General features: G+C 38.4%; 1 protein-coding gene across 1 annotated transcript; it reads right to left on the bottom strand.

Annotated features, from left to right (window-relative positions):
- Positions 1-20,577: 20,577 nt before the first annotated feature.
- Positions 20,578-22,112, bottom strand: LOC310737674 (uncharacterized protein). The gene is made up of 2 exons (XM_083562155.1): positions 21,513-22,112; positions 20,578-21,278 (listed from the first exon to the last, which is right to left on the bottom strand). Exons 1-2 carry the CDS (start codon positions 22,095-22,097, stop codon positions 20,901-20,903), a joined length of 963 nt encoding a protein of 320 aa, XP_083418281.1. The 5' UTR covers positions 22,098-22,112; the 3' UTR covers positions 20,578-20,900.

Here is a 22,112-nt window from a genome sequence, read left to right as displayed (position 1 = left end):
CAGGTCCCCACAAGGTTGTCGGCTCAATCCCCAACACAGACTAGGTAAACTTTTTTTTTTTTTTTATCTAAAAGTTTGTCTACTTTGTGACATTAAACTTTAAATCTATTTGATAATTAAAAAGACCTGTTTAAAAGATTGCTTTTTTCTTTGTCTTTTTTAAAAGACCTGTTTGGCCTTCTTTTATTATGAGTTACATTGTAGTGAAGTATGGAAAAGAACCCATGTTGATTCATTAGGCTTAGTGACTGCTTGCACAAATAGGAGAGAATAGCTCAATGTATTAAGGCATTGGTTTATCTATCAGCAGGTCCCCACAAGGTTGTGGGTTCAAGCCCAGACACAGACAAGGTAAAAGAAAAAATGTTTTTTTCATCTAATAGTTTGTCTACTTTGTGACATTAAACTGTAAATCTATTTGATAATTATAAAAAACTGTTTAAAAGATTGCTTTTTTATTTGTCTTTTTTGAAAGACTTGTTTGGCCTTCTTTTATTATGAGTTAAATTGTAGTGAAGTATTGAAAAGAAGCCATATTAGTTCATTAGTTTATTTATTAGCAGGTCCCCACAAGGTTGTGGGTTCAAACCCCAAAACAGACAAAGTAAAAAAAAAAACATTTTTTTCATCTAATAGTTTGTCTACTTTTTGTCTACTTAAACTGTAAATCTATTTGATAATTAAAAAGACCTGTTTAAAAGATTGCTTTTTTCCTTGTCTTTTTTGAAAGACTTGTTTGGTCTTCTTTTATTATGAGTTACATTGTATTGAAGTATGGAAAAGAAGCCATGTTGGTTTATTAGGCTTATTGACTGCTTGCACAAACGGGAGAGAATAGCTTATTGTGTTAAGGCATTGGTTTATCTATCAGCAGGTCCCCAAAAGGTTGTGGGTTCAAGCCCCCACAAAGTTGTGGGTTCAAGCCCTGAAACAGACAAGGATAAAAAAAAATTTTTTTTCATCTAATAGTTTGTCTACTTTGTGACATTAAACTGTAAATCTATTTGATAAGTAAAAAGACTTGTTTAAAAGATTGCTTTTTTCTTTGTCTTTTTTGAAAGACATGTTTGGCCTTCTTTTATTATGATTTACATTGTAGTGAAGTATGGAAAATAACCCATGTTGATTCATTAGGCTTATTGACTGCTTGCACAAATAGGAGAGAATAGCTCAATGAGTTAAGGCATTGGTTTATCTATCAGCAGGTCCCCACAAGGTTGTGGGTTCAAGCCCTGACACAGACAAGGTTAAAAAAATAAAAATTTCATCTAATAATTTGTCTACTTTGTGACATTAAACTGTAAATCTATTTGATAATTAAAAGACCTGTTTAAAAGATTGCTTTTTTCTTTGTCTTTTTTGAAAGACTTGTTTGGCCTTCTTTTATTATGAGTTACATTGTAGTGAAGTATTGAAAAGAAGCCATATTAGTTCATTAGTTTATTTATCAGCAGGTCCCCACAAGGTTGTGGGTTCAAACCCCAAAACAGACAAAGTAAAAAAAAAAATTTTTTTCATCTAATAGTTTGTCTACTTTTTGTCTACTTAAACTGTAAATCTATTTGATAATTTAAAAGACCTGTTTAAAAGATTGCTTTTTTCTTTGTCTTTTTTGAAAGACTTGTTTGGTCTTCTTTTATTATGAGTTACATTGTATTGAAGTATGGAAAAGAAGCCATGTTGGTTTATTAGGCTTATTGACTGCTTGCACAAACGAGAGAGAATAGCTTAATGTGTTAAGGCATTGGTTTATCTATCAGCAGGTCCCCACAAGGTTGTGGGTTCAAACCCCGACACAGACAAGGTAAAACATTATTATTTTTTTTTATCTAATAGTTTGTCTACTTTGTGACATTAAACTGTAAATCTATTTGATATTCAAAAAGACCTGTTTAAAAGATTGCTTTTATCTTTGTCTTTTTTGAAAGACTTGTTTGGCCTTCTTTTATTATGAGTTACACTGTAGTGAAGTATGGAAAAGAAGCCCTGACACAGACAAGGTAAAAAAAAAAATTATTTTTTATTTTTTATCATCTAATAGTTTGTCTACGTTGTGACATTAAACTGTAAATCTATTTGATAATTAAAATGACCTGTTTAAAGATTGCGGTTTTCTTTGTCTTTTTTGAAAGACTTGTTTGGCCTTTTTTTATTATGAGTTACATTGTAGTGAAGTATGGAAAAGAACCCATGTTGATTCATTAGGCTTATTGACTGCATGCACAAATGGGAGAGTATAGCTCAATGTGTTAAGGCATTGGTTTAACTATCAGCAGCTCCCCACAAGGTTGTCGGCTCAATCCCCAACACAGACTAGGTAAACTTTTTTTTTTTTTATCTAATAGTTTGTCAGTTTGACAAACTGTAAATCTATGTGATAATTAAAAAGACCTGTTTAAATGATTGCTTTTTTCTTTGTCTTTTTTAAAAGACTTGTTTGGCCTTCTTTTATTATGAGTTACATTATAGTGAAGTATGGAAAAGAAGCCATGTTGGTTCATTAGGCTTATTGACTGCTCATACAAACGGTAGAAGATAGCTCAATGGGTTACGGCATTGGTTTATCTTTCAGCAGGTTCCCAAAAGGTTGTGGATTCAAGCCCTGATGTAGCCAAGGTAAAAATTTTATTTCTTTTTTGAAATCTAATAGTTTGTCTACTTTGTGACATTAAACTGTAAATCTATTTGATAATTAAAGAGACCTGTTTAAAAGATTGCTTAATTTTTTTTTTTTTTTTTAAAGACTTGTTTGGCCTTCTTTTAATATAAGTTAGATGGTGTTGAAGTATGGAAAAGAAGCCATGTTGGTTCATTAGGCTTATTGACTGCTTTGAATAGTGGGTACTGTTAGCTCAGTGGGTAAGCCGTTGTTTTACCTATCAGCAGGTCCCCGCAAGATTGGCCGTTCAAGGCCCACCATCGCCAAGGTAAAATTTTTATTTCTCTTTTAAAATCTAATAGTTTGTATACTTTGTAACATTAAGCTGTACATTTATTTGTTAATTACAGAGACCTGTTTGGAAGATTTCTTTATTACTTTGTCTTCATTGAAAGACATGTTTGGCCTACGTTTAAAAAGTTTGTTACGTGTCTGCTGTTTTTTTTTTTCTTTTTGCTCCCCCCTCCTCCACCCCCTTCACCCTTGTGTTGGCTCTGTCTTTAGCTCTATACTATATATAGAATTTTTATTTCTCATTTGAAATCTAATGGTTTGTCTACTTTGTGACATTAAACTGTAAATCTATTTGATAATTATAAAAAACTGTTTAATAGATTGCTTTTTTATTTGTCTTTTTTGAAAGACTCGTTTGGCCTTCTTTTATTATGAGTTACATTGTAGTGAAGTATTGAAAAGAAGCCATATTAGTTCATTAGTTTATTTATCAGCAGGTCCCCACAAGGTTGTGGGTTCAAACCCCAAAACAGACAAAGTAAAAAAAAACATTTTTTTCATCTAATAGTTTGTCTACTTTTTGTCTACTTAAACTGTAAATCTATTTGATAATTAAAAAGACCTGTTTAAAAGATTGCTTTTTTCCTTGTCTTTTTTGAAAGACTTGTTTGGTCTTCTTTTATTATGAGTTACATTGTAGTGAAGTATGGAAAAGAAGCCATGTTGGTTTATTAGGCTTATTGACTGCTTGCACAAACGGGAGAGAATAGCTTAATGTGTTAAGGCATTGGTTTATATATCAGCAGGTCCCCAAAAGGTTGTGGGTTCAAGCCCCGACACAGACAAGTTAAAAAATGTTTTTTTTGTTTTGTTTTGTTTTTATCTAATAGTTTGTCTACTTTGTGACATTAAACTGTAAATCTAGATGATAATTAAAATGATCTCTTTAAAAGATTGCTTTTTTCTTTGTCTTTTTTGAAAGACTTGTTTGGCCTTCTTTTATTATGAGTTACATTGTAGTGAAGTATGGAAAAGAAGCCATGTTGGTTCATTAGGCTTATTGACTGCTTGCATAAACGGGAGAGAATAGCTCAATGTGTTAAGGCATTGGTTTATCTATCAGCAGGTCCCCACAAGGATACATTAGGCTTATTGACTGCTAGATGAAATCTAGATGATAATTACAAAGACCTATTTAAAAGATTGCTTTTTTCTTTGTCTTTTTTGAAAGACTTGTTTGGCCTCCTTTTAATATGAGTTACATGGTAGTGAAGTATGGAAAAAGAAGCCATGTTGGTTCATTAGGCTTATTGACTGCTTGTACAAACAGGAGAGAATAGCTCAATGTGTTAAGGCATTGTTTAAGCCCCAAAACACATACAAGGTAAAAAATTAATATTATTATTTTTTTTTTATCTAATAGTTTTTCAGTTTGACAAACTGTAAATCTATGTGATAATTAAAAAGACCTGTTTAAATGATTGCTTTTTTCTTTGTCTTTTTTAAAAGACTTGTTTGGCCTTCTTTTATTATGAGTTACATTATAGTGAAGTATGGAAAAGAAGCCATGTTGGTTCATTAGGCTTATTGACTGCTTGTACAAACGGGAGAAAATAGCTCAATGGGTTACGGCATTGGTTTATCTTTCAGCAGGTTCCCAAAAGGTTGTGGATTCAAGCCCTGATGTAGCCAAGGTAAAAATTTTATTTCTTTTTTGAAATCTAATAGTTTGTCTACTTTGTGACATTAAACTGTAAATCTATTTGATAATTAAAGAGACCTGTTTAAAAGATTGCTTAATTTATTTTTATTTTTTTAAAGACTTGTTTGGCCTTCTTTTAATATAAGTTAGATGGTGTTGAAGTATGGAAAAGAAGCCATGTTGGTTCATTAGGCTTATTGACTGCTTTGAATAGTGGGTACTGTTAGCTCAGTGGGTAAGCCGTTGTTTTACCAATCAGCAGGTCCCCGCAAGATTGGCCGTTCAAGGCCCACCATCGCCAAGGTAAAATTTTTATTTCTCTTTTAAAATCTAATAGTTTTTTGGTTCTGTCTTTAGCTCTATACTATATATAGAATTTTTATTTCTCATTTGAAATCTAATGGTTTGTCTACTTTGTGACATTAAACTATAGATCTATTTGTTAATTAAAGAGACCTGTTTAAAAGATTTATTTTTTTTTTTGTCTTTTTAAAAAGACTTGTTTGGCTTACGTTTAATATTAGTTACATGGTGTTGAAGTATGGAAAATAAGCCATGTTGGTTCCTTTGGCCTATGTTTACCATGAGTTAAATACTCAAGTACTGTTCAAATCACAATCTACTTTTTACTCTTCATACTGGATTTGGTGACTCATTACTTGTAATAGAGTAAGTTTTGCAGCAAGGTATCAATACTTTTACACAAGTAGGATTGTCAGGAAGTCTTCACACCACAGGTTGTGGTGAAGTTGGTTTCAATTAGCCGCAGTCCACATAGAATTAGATAGTATTGAAGTATAGAAAATAAGCCATGTTGGTCCATTCGGTCCATTGACTGTTTGCACAGGGGTGGAGTGGTAGCTCAGTTGGTAACCCTCTGGAGTCTAAGGGTGTTTTTGGCCTCTTGAGAGATTTTGACATGCTCTTACATTTGGTTCTTTTTAGTTGCTTTTAAAATATATTATTGACAAAAGACTTATTACACTGTGAATAATACTATATAATAATGTAATATGTTTACAACTTATGTGTGTGCTTGTATTTTCGACAAAATAAGGTTTATGCGTGGTTTTTGAAAAGCAAAAAAAAAAAAAACCCTCACTGAAATAAGGCCACAAAACCTATAGTATACATGTTTTCCCAAGACTTTTTGAGAACAGATCTTCTAATGTAGGGTTTTTTTTTTAATCATGTGAAAATCATCCTGTCTGCTCATTCACATTAAACAATACTTTGTTTTAAAATTTAAAAGACACTTTTTACTTTGAAAGGCCATATGCGAAGAGGCGTCGACATGCTGTGACTGACAGCTTCGTAGACAATGGGTCGCATAATGAGCTGTCGATTACATAATGAGCTGTGGATCACTGAGCCAGGATCTGAGTGAGAAGGACAGTACTACAAGAAAGAATATGTTTCCTTTGTGGTTTATTTAAAATACACATTAGCAAGGACAGCATTAAAAAGGGAATTGTGTAACAATAAAACAATACAGTACAGTATGTATAAAAAATAAAGAGTGCAACAAAAACAATAAAACAATACACTACACTACTATGCAAAATCCCTGTGCCACTCATGACAGCAGTTCCTGTCCAACTGAAGACACAGGTGAACCTGGCATGCCAGGCATTTCCATGGTGTTTTGTGGCGCTTACTGTCAGGGAGCACCCTGCGTCTTCACCCGCACCAGCCCTGCCCGCACGGAGCTGCTCGCCTGATTACTAACACGGTGCACCTGATCTCCATCAACCACACACATATAAGCAGCCTATGTTCACTTCCACTCTGTCCGTTATTGTGTTCCCCACGTTTCACGCTGTCTGCACCACAAATCCCTGCTGCCAGCTTGCCCCAACACGGACCTGTGGATACTGATGTATATTTCTTGTCTTGATGGAGTGTAGCTGTTTCTTGGAATGAATCCTCGCCGACACTGATATTTCTTTGTAAATAAAGTTTTTATTTAACACAGAGATTCAGCATCTTCACGAGCCTCCTGGATCAGCTCGGAGCCGCCGTATCGATGAGTCGATGACTCCCGATTCATGACTGCAGACATGTTAAATAGTCTGCCCGATCTCTGGGTCCGCCTCTTAATGTATAGCAGATGCATATGATCTCATTTCGCAACGATGTTTAACACAAAGCAAAGTCTGTCTTTGTCCAGACTAAATGTATCCCAGATGTATCGGAGCTCCCTTTCCCAGATCATTCATCTTAATTATCTAATGAACGGGTCAGAGGTCGTCTCCCAAAAGGACATGCATCCTGGATCATATTCTATACTTCGACTCATACTGATTTAAGGCCTTACATACATTGGCTTAACGAGAAACATCTGTTCTGCCTCCAGCAACACAGAACAAAGTCGAACACAGATTAAAGATATTGCATATTAAAGATATTACATATTTAGGATACTATTATACTACATACAAACTGCCGTTTGCTTTTACAGGATTATACTGCTTCACTGCCAGTGTGTGTATCTCCTGCCTATTTTTTGTTATTAAAGACTTTGTGTGCGTATACTTCGGCTTCCGCCTCATTCTCCACATCACACTTACCATGCAATGTTTTGCAATGTACACAGCTCTTGCGGCCAGCAGTGGCAACATTTCTGAAATCAGAGGACAGTTCAGCTCCTGGAACTGGTACATGATCAGAGTTGGTCCGTTTTGGCACTACTTTTTGTGTGACGCTACAAAGGTCAGCAATAAGTTGTTACATAAATTCTTTATGGGGCACGTCACCATACAGTTCTTTATGCACAATGAAACTGTTGGTGGCAGCGATAGCGAGAGAAAAATCTTTCGGTACCACTTCATTGTTTTGTGCTGTGTAGTATTGTAATAGTTGATCAGACAGGTCAATGCCCCATGTGCTGGTTGTATGCAGTTACAAGTGCAGTGCAGGTGCTTGATCACATCTGTTTATGAAACACACACACACACAGACACATAAACATCACTAATTGTGTCATTGATAAAGTTGTTTGCATATGTCATACAATGCAATAATGATTCAAACTAAATATAATTTAAGAAAATATAAAATATGTACTTACTCAGGATGATTCTCGGTCGAACTCAAAATGGAACGACGCCTGGGTGGCCTGGTGTGAGTTTCCAGTGAAGGCAAGGGTGATGCAGCCACACTCCTAAAAATAACCAAACAATATATTTTAGGATGATGAACTTGAACGATATATATATATATATTTGTTAGCATGCATTGTACATATAGCATTTACACCTCAGCATTCCGGAACATCTCTGCTCGCTAACACTACATAACCGCCTTTCAGGATGATCAGTGACACTAACCAAAACTGAACTGAGGCTAAAATATAACTTTATATAATGTCAACAATATTTAGGGCATACAATTACAAACAGTTAATGTTACAAATGAGCAGATATCGGCGGATTTTTGTTGTAACATTAAAAGGCAATGCTGACAAAAGCTAGGCAGAGATGTCTACAAACAATATGAGTTTTATATGATCAGAATGTACGACTAAATAATTTACTCATCGTAGCAACTTGCTGGAAAGTCCTCGCTCTTCAAAATGCAAACGCTCCTCATCGGAATCGCAATCTTCTTCGGACGAAAAGGTAAATTCTCTGGCATTGTTTTTACACGGAAACTTAGAATAAGTTTCCGTGTGTCAGCTATTGGCCGAGTTTCAGCGCTTTTTGATGACAGGTTTCTAAACGAAGATTACGCAGACAAAGACGATGGCGCACCTTGTCTATTTTATTCATTTGAAAAAAATACAATGTTTTGTTTATATAGTGAGCATACACAAATGAAAGTAGACCCTTTACAGATTTAAATGATGTATTACTTTGATTAAATATGACAGAGCAGTTTAAGCTCTTTTTGCTGGCATCTGAAAAAAAGCACGTTTGGGCGACGGCGGCGAATCAGACTCCAGAGGGTTAATGTTACAAAGTATACAAATTATTGGATTTAAAAAAATAAAATAAAATAAAAATTAAGCTTTGCAATGGCAGGGATAGAACCCACAATCTTGTGGGGAACTGCTGATCAATAAACCACCAACTTACACACTAAACAATAATTTCTGACTTGAGCAAGCAGTCGATAAGACTAATTCAACACCAGGAAACTTATATTAAAAGTAGGCCAAACAAGTCTTTCAAAAAAGACAAAAAAATAAAGAATTGTTTTCAAAAGGTCTCTATAATAAACAAATTGATTTACAGATTAATGCAACAAAGTAAACAAACTATTGGGTTTCAAAATAAAAATTAACCCTTGGCCTTAAACACACAACCTTAATAGGAACTGCTTATTGGTAAACCAACACCTTACCCAATGAGCTATAATTTCTTTCTTCTGCAAGCAGTCAATAAGCCTAATGTACCAACATGGCTTCTTTTCCATACTTCAACACCATGTAACTCATTAAAAGTAGGCCAAACAAGTATTTGAAAAAAAGACAAAGAAATGAAGCAATGTTTCCAACAGGTCTCTTTAATTAACAAATAGATTTACAGTTTAATGTATCAAAGTAGACAAACTATTGGATTTCAAAATAATATTAAAAAAAGAAAATCCTTGGCAATACTGGGGCGTGAACCCACATCTCTGGGTGGAGTTGCTGATTGGTAAACAAACGGCTTAACCAGTGAGCTATCTGTTCTGCTTTGTGAAAGCAGTCAATAAGCCTAATGAACCAACATGGCTTCTTTTCCATACTTCAACACCATGTAACTCATTAAAAGTAGGCCAAACAAGTATTTCAAAAAAGACAAAGAAATGAAGCAATGTTTTCAACAGGTCTCTTTAATTAACAAATATGTGTACAGTTTAATGTCAGAAAGAAGACAAACTATTAAATTTCAAAAGAGAAATACAATTTTACATTGGGGATGCTGGGAATTGAACCACCAATATTGTGAGAAGCTGCAGATTGGCAACTCAACAACTTAGCTGAACTACCAGATCCCACTTGCTCAAGCAGTCAATAGGCCTAATGAACCAACATGGCTTCTTTTCCATACTTCAACACCATGTACCTCATATTAAAAATAGGTCAAAAACATAGTTCAAAAAAGACAAAAAAATAAAGCACTCTTTTAAACAGGTCTCATTGATTAACAAATAAACCAACAGTTTAATATCACAAAGTAGAAAAAGTAGTAGATTTCAAAAGAGAATTAAAATTTTTAATTTGGCAATGCTGTGGCTTGCACCCGCAACCTAGTTGAGAACTGCTGAACGGTAAACCAACACCTTACCCACTGAGCTACCACTTCTGACTGGTGCAACCAGTCAATAAGCCTAATGAACCAACATGGCTTCTTTTCCATACTTCAAAGCCATGTAACTCATATTAAAAGTAGGCCAAAAAAGTATTTCAATAAAGACAAGGAAATAAAGCAATCTTTTGAACAGCTTTCTTTAATGAACAAATAGGTTTATTTAATGTCAGAAAGAAGACAAACTATTAGATTTTAAAAGAGAAATACAATTTTACATTGGAAATACTGGGAATTGAACCACCAACCTTGTAGGGAGCTGGTGATGAGTAAACCAACGACTTAACCACTGCGCTACCACTTCTAACAGGTGCAACCAGGAAATAAGCCTAATGAACCAACATGGCTTCTTTTCCACAATTCAACATCATGTCTTATTTTTCTTTCGGCTTTTTCCATTAGGGGTCACCACAGCCAATCATCCGTCTCCATGGTCTTCCTTTTTTCCTCCTTCCTGGCGGCTCCCTTCTCATCATTTTCCTACCGATATACCATGTCCCTCCTCTGCACATGTCTAAACCATCTCAATCGTGCCTCCCTCACCTTGTCTCCAAAACATTCTACATGTGCTGTCCCTCTAATTAACTCATTTCTAATCCTGTCTATCCTTGTCACTTCTAACGAAAACCTTAACATCTTCAGCTCTGCTACCTCCAGCTCCGCCTCCTGTCTTTTACTCAATGCCACTGTCTTTAAACCATACAACATCGCAGGTTTTACCACAGTCCTTTAAACTTTCCCTTTCACTTTCACAGATACTCTTCTATCACAAATCACTCCTGCTATCACTCTTCTCCACCCACTCCACCATGCCTGCACTTTTTTCTTCACTTCTCTAACACACTTTTCATTACTTTACACTGTTTATGCCAGATACCTGAACTCCTCTACCTTCTCCACCTCTTCTCCCTGCAATTGCACCCCTCCACTGCCCTCCCTCTCATTCACACACATGTACTCTGTCTTACTCCTACTGACTTTCATTCTCCTTCTCTCCAGCACGTACCTCCACCTCTCCAGGCTCTTCTTAACCTGCTCCTTACTCTCACCACAAATCACAATATCATCCACAAACATCATAGTCAATGGAGACTCCTGTCTGACATTACATTTACTTTTGCGGCATTTAGCAGACACCCTTATCCAGAGCGACGTACAAAAGTGCTTTGAGTCTTTAGTAATGAATAAATCTACACTGGTACGCAAGATTACAAACTTATTTTAAATATAACCCTTGAATTCTACAAGCTTGGGAGTGCTAATTTAAGTATTTGAGGAAGAGGTAGGTCTTCAGTCATTGCTTGAAGATAGTCAGGGACTCTGCTGTACGGACATCTAGGGGAAGTTCATTCCACCACCTCGATGCCATAACAGAGAAGAGCCTTGAAGTGTACCTACTTCTCATTCTGAGAGAAGGAGGTACCAGTCAAGCAGCACTGGAGGATCTCAGACAGCGTGGTGCAGTGAGAGATGTGATGAGGTCACTGAGGTAAGATGGTGCTGGTCCATTTTTGGCCTTGTAGGCAAGCATCAGTGTTTTGAATCTGATACGTGCAGCTACTGGAAGCCAGTGAAGGGAGCGCAGCAGTGGGGTGGTGTGGGAGAACTTGGGCTGATTGAACACAAGTCGTGCAGCTGCGTTTTGGATCATTTGCAGTGGACGAATAGCGTTCAGGGAAAGACCTGCCAGCAGAGAGTTGCAGTAGTCAAGTCTTGAAATGACAAGAGACTGAACAAGCACCTGGGCAGCCTGTGTGGACAGAAATGGTCGAATCCTTTTGATGTTATAGAGAGGAATTCAACAAGAACGAGCAACATTAGCAACATGTGGGAAGAAGGACAGTTCATTGTCCATAGTTACCCCAAGGTTACAAGCAGTGGCTGAAGGGGAGAGCAGAGAGTCATAAAGTGTTATTTGAAGATCTTGACCTGGAGATAAATCACCTGGGATGACCAGCAGTTTTGCTGGGGTTGAGTTTTAGTTGGTGAGCACTTATCCATGAAGATATGTCTGTCAAGCATGCTGATATCTGAGCGGAAGCTGTGGTATCTGATGGAGGGAAAGAAAAGATTAGTTGAGTGTCATCTGCTTAGCAGTGATAAGAAAACCCATGTGAGGATATGACTTCACCAATTGAGTGGGTATAGAGGGAGAAAAGGAGGGGACCAAGTACCGAGCCTTGTGGGACACCAGTGGTGAGTCTGCACAGGGCAGATGTGGATCCCCCCCCCATGTTACCTGGTATGAGCGACCTTCCAGGTAGGAAGCAAACCATTCCCATGCTGTTCCACAGATACCGAGGCTCTTGAGCGTTGACAAAAGTGTCTTGTGGTTGACTGTGTCAAATGCTGCTGAAAGGTCCAGGAAGATAAGTACAGATGACAGCTTGGCTGACCGAGCAGCATGCAGTTTCTCAGAAACAGCCAAAAGAGCAGTCTCTGTGGAATGTGCTGCTTTAAACCCAGACTGATTAGGAGCATGGAGGTTGTTTTGTGAGAGATAGACAGACAGTTGGTTAAAAACAGTGCATTCCAGAGATTTAAAAAGAAAGGAGAGAAGTGATACCGGTCTGTAGTTGTTGATGTCTGATGGATCAAAAGCAGGTTTCTTCAAGATGGGAATGACCCTTGCTTGCTTGAAGGTAATTGGTACTATCCAGATGTTAATGACCCATTGATGATTGTGGAGATGAAGGGCAGGAGATCTTGTGTAATGGTCTGAAGCATAGTTGAAGGGATTGGATCCAGAGGACAGGTGGTGGGATTGCAAGATCGGATGACCTGCAGTATCTCATCTCCTGTTAAGGTTGAGAAGCTTGACAGAGACATAGTGGATTGTTGGCTGCGTTGTGTAGTCTTTGTTGGGGAGGAAGTGAAGGTCTGGCAGATTTTCTTAACCTTCTCATCATAGAAGAAGGCAAAGTCATTAGCAGTCAGGGAGGATGGAGCAGGTGCAGCAGGGGGGTTGAGTAGTGAAGAGAAGATGTTGTGAAGCTTACGAGGATCTTGTGCAGAGGCCTCAAGCTTTTCCTTGTAGAAGGCAGTTTTGGCAGAAGTCACCTCCAAAGAAAATTTTGTCAGGAGTGCGTGGTAATATGTGAGGTCTACATCGAGCTGTGATTTTTTCCACTTCCTCTCTGCAGATTTGAGCTCTCGTCGACTACTGCGCAAAACTTCTGACAGCCACGGTGTTGGACAAGAAGACTTTTTGGGTTTTGTAGTCAAAGGGCAGAGGAGGTCCATGGTTGAGGAAAGAGATGAGAGGAAGGAGTCTGTAGCAACGTCTAAGGGTAGAGAGGAAAAGGAGTCAGGTTCAGGAAGAGATTAAAGAGTACAGGAAGCTACAGAGGAGGGGGAGATAGAATTAAGGTTAGGACGGATAAGAGAGACATGTAAATTATTTTTGGGTTGAATAGGAAGAGTGATTAAAAAGGAAACCAGACATATACAGTGAGACAGAGACATTTACTAAAAGAGACACAGAGACAAAGATAGCGAGATATAGCCACTTCCTGTTGGAAGTGTTTATCCCGAGCGACTCTTAATGATCTCATTTACTAAATGAGCAGTAGTGAGTTAAAGGCTTGCTCAGGTGCCCAAAACTGGCAGCTTGGAGGTGTTAAACATGTATCATATGTACAGCATGTGATATGTATGTAAGCATATGTACAGTGATTAAATATAAAGGCTATATCAGTGCAGAGACGTGTGGACATCATTTAGAGCCTTTGCTATGTTTCCACACGGACAGTTAATGAGGTGACACCGAAGGGTTAATTGTGAGAATCATGGCGGATTTTGGTGTTTGATTTGAGACTCAGAAATAAAACAAAAGTTTACTGATTAAAAATATTTTTATCTGAAGTTAATTTATTTATTTTATATCTAAGTAAAGAAAGGAAAAAAATTTGTGCCTTTTAAAATAATTTTAATTTTGACAGCCAAATTATATATATATATATATATATATATATATATATATATATATATATATATATATATATATATATATATATATATAATACAAAACGAATTAAAAATGTTGTTACCTAATGAATGTGTCCAGGCTAAAGATCCACATATAGAACACAAGCAGAGAAAAGATGATGATGATCAGGAATGTGTCTGTTCTCAGTCATGTTTACATCACTGACTTCCTCTGTCTCATCCACATTAACCCCAAACTTCTTACTGCCTTCTGTGGTGAGTGAGAGTCAGGACTTTATACACCAGTGGATTGAACGCACAGTAACAGGAAATCGGTTGTTCGGCTGAAATCGGCACGCAGTGAAAATTAAAAAATAATATTTCACCAAATCAATAGATTAAAACTAAAGTAACGAGTCTGTTTTAAAAATGTAAGAAGTAAAAAGTACAGATATTTGTGTAAAAATGTAATGAGTAAAAGTAAAAAGTTCTGAAAAATATAAGTGGAGTAAAGTACTGATACCAGAAAAATCTACTTAAGTACAGTAACAAAGTATTTGTACTCCGTTACTTCCCACCACTGCCGGTATGTCATCTGGTTCAACTGACTTTCCACTCTTTATCCTCTTAATTGCTGCTCTCACTTCCTCCTTACTAATCCTATCCACTTCCTGCTTCACCAACTCCACACTATCCAGCATCTTGCCAACCTCTTTCTTCTTATGCTTTCCTGCACTTCCTTCATTCCACCACATTACGTCTTTTTATCTTCCTTTATATTTCCAGATGTCATAACAAGTATACCATACCATAGCTGTCTCCCTTATCACTTCGGCAGTAGTTGCCCAATCATCCAGCACCTCCTCACCACCACCGAGCCTGTCTGACCTCTTCCCTGAATCTCACACTACAGTCTTCCTCCTTCAGTTTCCACCATCTTATTCTTCTTTCAGTCTTCACTCTCCTCCTCTTCTTCTTCAACTCCAGGGCCATCCTTCAGACCACCATCTGATGCTGTCTAGCTACACTGTCCCCTCCCCACACTTTACAGTCTTCAATCTCCTTAAAGTTGCATCTCATGCATAGAATATATATTTCACCTGTGTGCACCTTACAGAGGCTATAGCCATGTTGTTAGTGTTGTATATTTCTTGTCTTGATGGAGTGTAGCTGTTTCTTGGAATGAATCCTCGCCGACACTGATATATCTTTGTAAATAAAGTTTTTATTTAACACAGACATTCAGCATCTTCACGAGCCTCCTGGATCAGCTCGGGGCCACCGTAGTGATGAATCGACGACCCCGAATCATAGCTCCTCACATGTTAAATATTGCCCGATCTCTGGGTCCGCCCCCTTAATGTATATGACCTAATTTCTGCAATAATGCTTCAACACAAAGCGAAGTCTGTCTTTGTCCAGACTAATGTATCCCAGATGTATCGGAGCTCTCTTTCCCAGATCATTCATCTTAATTATCTAATGAACGGGTCAGAGGTCATCTCCCAAAAGGACATGCATCCTGAATCATATTCTATACATCGACTCATACTGATTTAAGGATGACAGTCTCATTTTCCCAGGCATGGCTCTAAACACTATGGCCTTTCATACATTGGCTTAACGAGAACCATCTGGTCTGCCTCCAGTCACACAGAACAAAGTCAAACACAGATACTACATATTAAGATACTATATTAGCAAATCATTGCCCCTCTACTTCATGAGCAGCACTAACATCTTGATGCTGGATCAGTAATTTTTTTAATTTGGATCCAGATTGATTTATATCTGTACTATTCACCTCTTTAGCTTTATAAAAAGAGACGTATCTGGCCCCATTCTCCCTTTCTCCATTAGTTTATGCCAAAGCTATATCATGGCATCACTACTAGCCAGAGACTGTCAGATATGGACTGAGGGTATAATGAGTAGCTCTGTTATCTAAGTGGTTAGCAATTACAATAAATGTATGCATTTATAATAAAGTCATGAAACATTTATATGAAAATAGTGTGTTAGTAGTTCACTTTTAAGGCCTTGAAAGAGCACAGAGCTTTGCCGAATGTCTGTAGTTATCTAATACAGATAATCCCTGAGTTACAATGGTTCGACTTACGATTTTTCGATGTTCCAATGCTGATAGCGATACGACAAAATTTGATAAATATTTAACATTTGGCACAACAGACACAGGCATGCGTGTACGATGTACGATATGTTGGACGCGCAGCTGGGATGAGCGTATCTCTCCCCTGTGAGATGCCCCACTCTCGCTAGCACTCGAGGGAGTAAAGTTGTCTCAGTGTTTATTTCTATCTGTTGCAAACGATTTCAAACAGCAATTTTAATGATAAAAGCATGTCTTCAAAATACCCAAGTATGTCTAGTGCTGATAGTAAAAAATAGAAGAGGAAAGCCATCAGTTTATAGCAAAAGTTTATATTTAAATATTATATATTTGTATATATTGTAGTGAAATATCAAAAAGATAATCCAGTAAAGTTAAAATAGCAGCTGCCAATTTTAGGTACAACGATTGTATATTATCAGGACCTGGTTGTTTGTAAAACATTTTTCTTGGTAGTTTATTAGTGAAATGTTTACATTCTATTGAAAGTAAACTCTTTGTAAACTCTGTTTTATGTATGCAGAAAGGCTCAGCCAGAAAGGGAAAAAAGTGTATTATCATTTAATGATCATGATTTAATAAAATTATAATAAATTACTAATACTACTACTAATAATATATTCTTTTAACCAAATCACATTAAAGTATTATTTTACCTAAATTGACAATTAATGAATGTAGATTCCCCTGGCATATAATAATCCATGCGAAATAGGGATTAATAGACCTGGAGTTGGCCAACCTCTTTTTGCTTAAATTCCTATTGCCTTTAATAATGAGTGTTTAAATATAGACAGATTCACAATAAATTACATTAAGGGCTTCAGTTTTAACAGATCTATTATATTTAAATTATTTAATGCATTTTCATTTTTTGTAACAAAAATAATAATCTGTGGCTCAGTGTAGCCAAAAGTTTCATTCTGGTGCATCAAAAGTAAATGTACGTAATATTGTTAATTTTATACGTTAATACACATTTATAAGTAAATAGTATAATAATCTATTTTGTAATTATACATTACATTTTTATTTTATTATTGCTTGATAGATGGCGCTAGAGAGCGGGAAGGACGTGACACACACTTCCAGAACAATGTAACGGTGGGGTGGGCAATACAGTGTGTGACCTCTAAGGGCGCATAGATTACACAGTCACACAGATTTTCGTCTTGAAAATGGACCCCATGGGGTCTTCAGAGAAAACCTCACTGGGAGTGTCTAGACACTGTTTGGGAGGTGCTTGTATGGCTTTGCTGATGGGTTCCCCAGAAGTGTGCATTCAGGTCAAAGTCCCCACTAGGAGAACGAGAACGAGAACAAGAACACACACACACACACACACACACACACACACACACACACACACACAGGCAGCAAAGGGACCTTAATCATTTTACATTAACTGAATGACTCAGTTTTATTCTATACCCAATATCGCCATCTACTGGTCATTTCATATTAACCTGCTCATCACACTTGCTGTTATTTAAGCATAATACGCTGAACATTAATATTAAAATGTTTATATGTAATTAAGAGGGTTTGTATGGGGCAGTGACATGACTAACTCAAATAAACTTCGTCGCGAGACAGAAAAAGTCCTAAGTCACAATATGCTAAGTAAAGAATACAATAACAAAGCGTGTTTTTTTTTTGCTAAAATTGGTATTTTCTAAATATATTAATAAACGTGAAACCACTGAGTTGTTTTTTGTTCATCGTGATAGCTTGGGGGTTTGATTTTAGCGGTAATGTATTATGTGTTAGCGGCCGGAGCAGCACCTTTAAGAAGGTAGCGGATGGAGGTAAGACATGTGACCGAGGCATCATGACATGCATCAAGTGGGAGTCATAGACAGATGTGGTAGAAAGAATCCGGTAATTTATCCCGAAATAAAACAAAATCAGATAATAAATCTTCTTCTTCTTTCGGCTGCTCCCATTAGGGGTCGCCACAGCGGATCATCCGTCTCCATACCACCCTGTCCTCTACATCTGCCTCTTTCACACCAACTACCTGCATGTCTTCCCTCACCACATCCATGAACCTCCTCCTTGGCCTTCCTTTTTTCCTCCTACCTGGTGGCTCCATCCTCAGCATTCTTCTACCAATATAATTCATGTCCCTCCTCTGCACATGTCCAAACCATCTCAATCTCGCCTCCCTCACCTTGTCACCAAAACATCCTACATGCGCTGTCCCTCTAATAAACTCATTTCTAATCTTGTCCATCCTCGTCACTCCCAACGAAAACCTCAACATCTTCAGCTCTGCTACCTCCAGCTCCACCTCCACCTCCTGTCTTTTACTCAATGCCACTGTCTCTAATCCATCCAACAATAAATACAACATCGCAGGTCTCACCACAGTCCTATAAACTTTCCCTTTCATTCTTGCAGATACCCTACTATCACAAATCACTCCTGTTACTCTTCTCCACCCACTCCACCCTGCCTGCACTATTTTCTTTACTTTCCTAACACACTCTCCATTACTTTGCACTGTTGACCCCAGGTACCTGAACTCCTCCACCTTCTCCACCTCTTTTCCCTGCAACTGCATCACTCCACTGCCCTCCCTCTCATTCACACACATGTACTCTGTCTTACTCCTACTGACTTTCATTCCCCTTCTCTCCAGCGCATATCTCCACCTCTCCAGGCTCTTCTCAACCTGCTCCCTACTCTCACCACAAATCACAATATCATCTGCAAACATCATAGTCCAGGGAGACTCCTGTCTGACCTCGTCCGTCAACCTGTCCATCACCACTGCAAACAGGAAAGGGCTCAGGGCCGATCCTTGATGCAGTCCAACCTTCACCCTGAACCAGTCTGTCTTTCCTACTGCACAATTCACTGCCGTCGCACTGTCCTCATACATGTCAAGTCAAGTCAAGTCAAGTTTATTTGTATAGCGCTTTTCACAACAGACATTGTCTCAAAGCAGCTTTACAGAAAACAACAGTGAAGGTGAATGGTGTGCGTTTGTCCCTGATGAGCAGCCGTGGCGACAGTGGCAAGGAAAAACTCCCTTAGATGATATGAGGAAGAAACCTTGAGAGGAACCAGACTCAAAGGGGAACCCATCCTCATATGGGTGACATCAAAAGTTTGGTCATAAATCTTTCAACAATACAGAACAATTTGTGATCATCATAGATCCAGCATCAGCTTCTCCATGCCAGGGCCTTTAAACACTCGGCATCTACTTCTCCATGATCATCCATAGGTCCATAATCTTCACGAGGTGGGACGTGACTGGAGCTGGCCAAACCTCAGGAAGCCTCGGGATGGGGAGAGAAAGAGAAGCAGTGGAGAGGAATTAGCGTAGCTGCTGTTCATGATATTAACAGCACAAGTTGATAATGTGCATGTGATCAGATGTTCTGGAGCACAAGGTTGTGATGTGATGTGTGTGATGCGTGTTATGTGTAGGCTTTGCTAAAAAGATATGTTTTTAATCTGCACTTAAACTGGGAGAGTGTATCTGAACCCCGAACACTGTCAGGAAGACTATTCCAGAGTTTAGGAGCTAAATGTGAAAATGCTCTACCGCCTTTAGTGGACTTTGCTATTCTAGGAACTACTAGAAGCCCAGAGTTTTGAGATCTCAGGGAGCGTGACGGATTGTAGCGTGTTAAGAGACTGGATAGATACATGGGAGCCAAACCATTTAGTGCTTTATAAGTGAGTAGCAGTAATTTGTAGTCTATTCGAAACTTAATAGGAAGCCAATGTAGGGACGATAAGATTGGGGTTATATGATCGTATTTTCTTGACCTAGTAAGAACTCTTGCTGCGGCATTCTGAACTAACTGAAGCTTGTTTATTAATGATGCAGGACATCCACCTAGTAATGCATTACAGTAGTCTATTCTAGAGGTCATAAACGCATGGACGAGCTTCTCTGCATCAGATATAGATAACATATTTCTTAGCTTAGAAATATTTCTAAGGTGAAAGAAGGCTGTTTTTGTAACTTGATTGATGTGATTTTTAAAAGATAAGTTGCTGTCTAAAATAACTCCCAGGTCTTTTACCGTTGAACTAGTAGTTACAGAACAACCGTCTAAATGCAGGCTGAGATGCTGGAGCTTCTGTGTACTATGTTTTGGGCCGATGAGCAAAATCTCCGTTTTATCAGGATTTAATAGCAGAAAGTTATGGGTCATCCAATCTCTTATTTCTTCAACACACTCAGTTATGCGAGCTAATTGAGCTGTATCGCCTGGTTTGGATGAAATATATAGCTGGGTATCATCAGCATAACAATGGAAGCTAATTCCATGCCTTCTAATAATATTTCCTAATGGAAGCATGTATATTGTAAAAAGCAGGGGTCCCAGAACTGACCCTTGTGGCACGCCATAATTTACTAGCATTATCCTGGATAGCTCTCCATTTAAATCTACGAAATGGTAACGATTGGACAGGTAGGATTTAAACCAGCTTAATGCCTGTCCCTGAATACCGATGTAATTCTGTAAGCGATCGAGGAGAAGATCATGATCTATAGTGTCGAACGCAGCACTAAGATCTAGTAAAACTAATAGGGAGATGTAGCCTTGGTCTGAACCACCCGATGTCCTGCACCACCCTCACATACTTCTCTGACACACCTGACTTCCTCATACAATACCACAACTCCTCTCTTGGTACTCTGTCGTACGCTTTCTCTAAATCCACAAACACACAATGCAATTCCTTCTGTCCTTCTCTATATTTCTCCATCAACATCCTCAAAGCAAATAATGCGTCTGTGGTGCTCTTCCTCGGCATGAAACCATACTGTTGCTCACAGATGGTCACCTCTATTCTCAGCCTGGCTTCCACTACTCTTTCCCATAACTTCATGGTGTGACTGATCAACTTAATTCCCCTGTAGTTACTGCAGGTCTGCACATCACCCTTATGCTTAAAGATCGGTACCAGCACACTCCTTCTCCATTACTCAGGCATCTGCTCACCTTCCAAAATCCTGTTAAACAATCTGGTTAAAAACTCCACTGCCATCTCTCCTAAACATCTCCACGCTTCTACTGGTATGTCATCTGGTCCAACCGACTTTCCACTCTTCATCCTCTTAATCGCTGCTCTCACTTCCTTCTTACTAATCCAATCTACATCCTGCTTCACCAACTCCACATCATCCAACCTTCTCTCTCTCTGATTGTCCTCATTCATCAGCTGCTCAAAATACTCCCTCCACCTTCTCAACACACTCTCCTCACTAGTCAACACATTTCCCTCTCCATCCTTTATTGCTCTAACTTGCAGCACATCCTTCCCAGCTCGGTCCCTCTGCCTGGCCAATTGGTATAAATCCTTTTCTCCTTCCTTATTGTCCAACCTCTCATACAGCTCCTCATATGCCTTTTCCTTGGCTTTCGCCACATCCCATTTTACCTGCTGCTGCATCTACTTGTACTCCTGCCTACTTTTGTCATCACTCTGTCTATCCCACTTCTGTTTTGCCAACCTCTTTCTCCTTATGCTCTCCTGCACTTCCTCATTCCACCACCACGTCTCCTTGTCTTGCTTTCTATTTCCAGATGTCACACCAAGTACTTTTCTAGCTGCCTCCCTCATCACTCCTGCAGTAGTTGCCCAATCATCCAGCACCTCTTCACCACCACCGAGCCCCTGTCTGACCTCTTCCTTGAACCTCACACTACAGTCTTCCTCCTTCAGTTTCCACCATCTTATTCTTCTTTCAGTCCTCACTCTCATCCTCTTTTTCTTCACCTCCAAAACCATCCTACACACCACCATCCGATGCTGTCTAGCTACACTGTCCCCTGCCAACACCTTACAGTCTCCAATCTCCTTCAGGTTGCATCTCCTGCATAGCACATAGTCCACCTGTGTGCACCTTCCTCCACTCTTATACGTCACCCTATGATCCTCCTTCTTCTTAAAATACTTGTTCACCACTGCCATTTCCATCCTTTTAGCAAAATCTACCACCATCTGCCCTTTCACATTCCTCTCCTTAAAACCATACCTACCCATCACCTCCTCATCACCTCTGTTCCCTTCACCTACATGTCCATTAAAGTCTGCCCCAATCACCAATCGTTCTTTCCTAGGTACACCATCTACCACTTCATCTAATTCACTCCAGAATCTTTCCTTCTCCTCCATCTCACAGCGAACTTG

The sequence above is a fragment of the Silurus aristotelis genome, assembly GCF_946808225.1.
Source record: "Silurus aristotelis genome assembly, chromosome: 15".
NCBI lineage: Eukaryota > Metazoa > Chordata > Actinopteri > Siluriformes > Siluridae > Silurus > Silurus aristotelis.
Note: the sequence above shows the minus strand (reverse complement) of the source record. Positions and strands in the feature narration are given on the sequence as shown.